The 5325-nt window shown below is 43.3% G+C and overlaps 1 protein-coding gene across 5 annotated transcripts in view; it reads right to left on the bottom strand.

Moving 5' to 3' along the window:
• The window catches only part of Nrf1 (nuclear respiratory factor 1), a 102986-nt gene that overhangs the window by 41289 nt on the left and 56372 nt on the right, over positions 1 to 5325 (bottom strand). For all 5 annotated transcript variants that reach the window (XM_026788589.1, XM_026788588.1, XM_013353210.2 and 2 more), the window contains one exon: positions 2312 to 2452. In XM_026788589.1, the coding sequence (XP_026644390.1) occupies positions 2312 to 2452 (141 nt within the window). The remainder of the gene's footprint in view (positions 1 to 2311; positions 2453 to 5325) is intronic.

The raw sequence follows: 5325 nt of genomic DNA, 5'->3' as shown, positions 1-5325 counted from the left end.
GAACTCACAGAGATCCGCCTGCCTCTGCCTCCCGAGTGCTGGGATTAAAGGCGTGCGCCACCATCGCCCGGCTCTCCTATTATAATTTAACCCACTAGTTAAGTTATATATTCTCAAACCTTCCTAATGTAAACAATGCTGCCACAAACAGTAAACAATCACCCCAGCTTTATTAGAGAGCAAACCACATACCTTTTAAAGATTATTTATATTTTTATTTTCAATTACATGCACGAGCTGTCAGGTCTGCTGGAACTGCAGTTATAGGCAGTTGCAAGCTACCCAACACAGGAGCTGAGAAGCAAATTCAGATTAAATGCTGAGCCATCTGTCCAATTCTGGACACGCACACTTTAAACTTCACTCTGCACTACTCTGTTCCTGCCAGCTTACATTCTCAGGGGCAGTATGTAGAAGTACTTTTCCCAAACATGGCTCTTGTCTATCTATTCAGGCTTGGTTTGAAATTAAACACTCTTTTCATTACTACTATTAAACGGGAAAGGCTTTTAGATCATTAAAACTGAGAGATATTTGGCTCAGCTTCAGATGAACGTATATGAGGAAGAAAATGCCAGTTTCTGAATACTTAAGAGATTTCCATCCAATTAGGACTGGTCTTTTGTTACCCTACTTATTCCTCCTCACACTGTAATTACTGTTTATTTACTGTGGGGGCAGAAGACAACTCTGGAGGTCAGTTCTCTCTGTCCACCATGTGGACTCCCCAGCTCCTTTAGAATGTCAAGGCACCCAGCTATCTGTTATGTTCGTTTCCTGTCGTCGTCTGTAGCGAGGGGGACAGCAGGGAGTGCATGGCAGTGAACACGCAGGCTTACGACAAAACACCATCTTTCCTTGGCTCTGTCACTGTGCCATGATCTATCTACCGAGTGTGTGGCGTGGAATGGAGCACACTGAGGTTCCAATGTTTTCCTTTCAAACAGTAGCTGTTTGCTCTAACTTCTGTGATATTGAATGTTCTTTATGAAAATCAGCATTTAGGCATGTTCATTACCATCAAAACCTTGGACTATTTCAACTAACACATCAAGCATGGCAGTAAGGGAGAAAAACCCACGCAGAAAATGGTTCTACACTAGTATCCTACACCAAAGGAAAAGCTGGTTTTACATGTATTTCATGGCTGAGAGAGCAGATTCTTTTTTTTTAAAATATTTATTTATTTATTATGTATACAATATTCTGTCTGTGTGTATGTCTGCAGGCCAGAAAAGGGCACCAGACCTCATTACAGATGGTTGTGAGCCACCATGTGGTTGCCGGGAATTGAACTCAGGACCTTTGGAAGAGCAGGCAATGCTCTTAACCACTGAGCCATCTCTCCAGCCCAGAGAGCAGATTCTTAAAGGTAACCATGCACAATGGAACCAGCAAAAGAATGTAATACCAACTATGAAAACCTAGGAATATGCCTTTCTTTCTAAGCCATTACTGAAATACTCCACAGAAAGGTCACAGTTCAGGTTTAATATTATTTTCTTTAGACAGGGTCTCAGCTTTCTATTTATAAAATGCAATGTTACCCAAGTTCAGACCTATTCACGGAACCAGCTGACCATGACATTATTGAACTCAGTTTTGCTCCAATAGTCTTAGGTCATTTCCTAAACAGGTACTATTGTTCAGATGGCCTGAGATTTTAGGTGCTGGACATCTGAACTGAACAGCAGTAAAAAATTAAAGTTATTGCTCTATAATTGTACATGGAGAAACAGACCAAAACCAAAAGTTAGTGAAAAAGTCAAGTGTGGTGGCACATGCCATTAGTCCCAGCACTTGAGACAGCTGCTTTGAATTTGAGGTCAGCAAGGTCTCCATAGCAAGTTCCAGTTCAGTCAGGGCTACATAGAGGGACCCTGCCTCAAAAGCCTGTTTGGAGGGTGAAGGTGCAGCCCAGCCTCTTACGCTCATCTCCCTTGACACCTGAACTAAGAGTTTCCAGGTCAAACTGTTCCCAAGCAGAAAGCTTCCTTCCCTAGCACAGAGACCCCAGAGAGGGTGGTCAGCAGAAAGGAGGGGCATGTATGTGCTCGGTCAGGAGGCGGCCCTGGGACTTTGTCTTCTCCAAGGCTGCCACATTCTAGTGTGTGTCTGTGTGTGACCACACATTCTAGTGTGTGTCTGTGTGTGACCACACATTCTAGTGTGTGTCTGTGTGTGACCACACATTCTAGTGTGTGTCTGTGTGTGGCCACACTACCCAAGACAAAGCTAGAAAAGTGAAAAGAGGCCCGCCCACGGCTGCATCTCTTGTCTTTGCATCTCCTCCTCACTTCCCGCCCTGTACCTGGGTCATTTTGTCCACAGAGACAGGAATCCCGTCTATGGTGAGAGGTGGCAGCTCTGAATTAACCTCCTGTGGCGCAGGGGCGTGTTCTGCCAGAGCAGACTCCAAGTCTTCCAGGATCATGCTCTTGTACTTTCGCACCTGCAGGGAATTAGGAGCAGAGATAAACAAGATGCTCAACAGCCAGGGAGGGATGGTGCTAAGCAACAAGAAAGTGGTTGGGCTGGTGTCCCTTAGCCACCACAGAGCCCCAAGAACAAACACTCCTCCAAGTAGAAGGTGAAAATACCCATTGGCCCCAAAGACACCACTGAACAGAATCAAATAAAAAGATGATGAAATTTTAGGTTAATAACAATAGGAAGGAGCCAGTAGAAAAGTTTTATAGAACTTAAAAGTCATGTTTTCTCAATCCACAGAGATCCATCACTTGTTCCAGGTACAATGTAAATAATATTCATTACTCTGCATTTCCCAGGCCAGTTGTATAGGTCACATCAAATATGACAGTTCACTGTCAAAATCATTTTCCAGATCTGAGAACTTACGTCTCTAAACTCTAATGTATTTGAAACTGCTGCTATTGTTTGAGAATGCCAGGTACCACATGGACAGGAGATCTAAGTGCTTAAGAGGCTGGACTGAAAAGAATCAGACAAAGCAAGAGATGGATAATACATCTCAGTGCCAAAAGTACCATTACTAGTAAGGCCTGAGGCTAGGGAGCCCCACTGGTCAACCTCTCCTCCCTTCAGGTACTCCCCGGAGACAGTGGTGAACTCCAAAGCCATGTGCCTCACTGCGTGTCAGTGCAGTTCTGAATCAGTGTTGTTCCCTGACTCTATTCTTCACCAATGTAGTGAACGGTTATCTCAAGACAGCAGATCCTCCTGCAGAGTGCAGTAAGAAGAGGAGGCATGCTGGCTAACGGTGGTGCACACCTTTAATCCCAGCATTTGGCAGGTGAGTTTGAGGCCAGCCCGGTCTACAGAGCGAGTTCCAGACAGCTAGGGCTACACAGAGAAACCAAGAAACCCTGCCTCAAAAAACAAAACAAAAACCAAAACACACACACATACATACCAAAAAAATTATAACCCAACTAATTCAGTTTTATACTAAAACAAAAAAGTTTCAAATGCATCATCAGTATGTTTATTATGGCATATGCACTGGCAATATATAGGCTTCTAATCCAAAAGGGGATTGGGGCATGGAATAAAGTGTGAATCTTCCAAGTCTGGACTTTTTAAATTTAGTGTATCAAGTTGAATTTATGCGTGCAGGCCCATAGGAGGAATGAAAATGGTATAAAAACACCTTTGATTGTGCTGGCAATACCTGGCATTCGAAAATGAGAAAATACTGGGTTATTATTATTATTATTACATTAGTCAGTATCAAATAGTTTCATTCTTTTGGGTGGGGGAGTTTGAAATAGGATTTCTCTGTGTAGCCCTGGCTATCCTCGAACTCCCTTTGTAGACCAGGCTGGTTTTGAACTCACAGGGATCCACTTGCCTCTGCCTCCCAAGTGCTGGGATTAAAGACGTGCGCCATCACTGCCTGTTAATTTCAGCCAATTTTATGGATCAGGAAAAGCCATATTCTGTTTTTTTGCTAAACAATGCTGTATAATTCCTTGACAATGCTCATTTAAAAATGCCAATGGAGTACGTTTTAGAGTAATTTGCAACAAAACAATTCCAGGTGAACACAGCACTCCCATCTAAGCTTGCTTGGTAAAGTAGATTTCTGAGAATCATAAAGCCGGTATTTCAATTCCATCTGATCGCTCAATTCTGAGATGTATCCCCACCCCCTACTTACAAACCTCATCTTCCAGTCCTCTAAAATCTCAGTGCATCTAAAACTGTTGGCCAGCCTCCTCACTAGTTTTTGCTTCTAGCAAGTTCCTTTCTGCTTCTTATCCAAATACTGCCTATTTTTCAAAGTCCAACTCAATTTCCACATATGTTCTGAAAGACCTTCTCAAGTGTTCCTGTCTTTACCTTCCTGCTTTAAATTTCTGGTCTCAAATAATTATGTGTCATTTATAGTACTGTTCCCAGAATAGTGTGCACAATGGCTACATGACCTGCTGAGCAGTCTTTTTTAACACGTATCATGAAATATTTCATGTATTCAGATACACAGGAAGGTACATTACCACATATTCTCATGAATACCAGGGGCGGAAGGTTAGGTTTAGGGTGTTTACACAAATCATTACAATTTTGTACAGATTTACTGTTGAAAATTTAGAAACTGGCCGTTAGTCAGGTTGCAAATAAACAACCTTGAAGAATACACCGTGATTCTTCTGTATTTCTGAAGAACTCTGGACAGGAGTACTCTTTGGAAAGTTCTATAAAGATCTTTTTAAAACTGTACACAGAAGCCACTGAGACTGCAAGTATCTGGGGTGTGACTGAGAGCTGCAGGAGCACGGAGCAGACCTCACACTGGACTCTGGATGACCAGGAGCCTGCTCCAGCTCCCCCACCGACTCTGGACTCCTAGGTTCGTTTGTTTTACAGCAAGATGTTGTACTTATTTTCTCCTGCCTCTCGACATGCACGTGCTATGGCACTGTGTGTGAAGGTCAGAGGACAGTATGTAGAAACGGATCCCCTCCACCATGTGGATTCCAGGTACTGACTCAAGACACTGGGCTTGTCAGCAAGAGCCTTTATCCACGGAGCTTTATCAGTAGCACAGATGTCTGGTGTCAAGACTTGAAAATTAAAGCACTTATATGTGAGTGTGGGTCCACACACAGGTCAGGACTCAGCAGTCTCTGCAGGAGCAGTGGGATCACAGACGCAGGCTACCACACCCAGCTTGAATTCTGAGGATTCAAATAAGGGCCCCAGGCTTGCATGCTAAAGTGATTCAGCAAAGGAGCAATCTCCCCAGCTATACTTTGAAAACATTTTTCTACATTTTATAAGGGAAACCACTTTCTAAAACCTACATAACCGCCGGGCGATGGTGGCGCACGCCTTTAATCC

This window comes from Microtus ochrogaster, unplaced genomic scaffold, assembly GCF_000317375.1.
Source record: "Microtus ochrogaster isolate Prairie Vole_2 unplaced genomic scaffold, MicOch1.0 UNK4, whole genome shotgun sequence".
Taxonomy (NCBI): Eukaryota; Metazoa; Chordata; class Mammalia; order Rodentia; family Cricetidae; genus Microtus; species Microtus ochrogaster.
The sequence above is the reverse complement of the archived record's forward strand: the minus strand, read 5'-3'. Positions and strand labels throughout refer to the sequence as shown.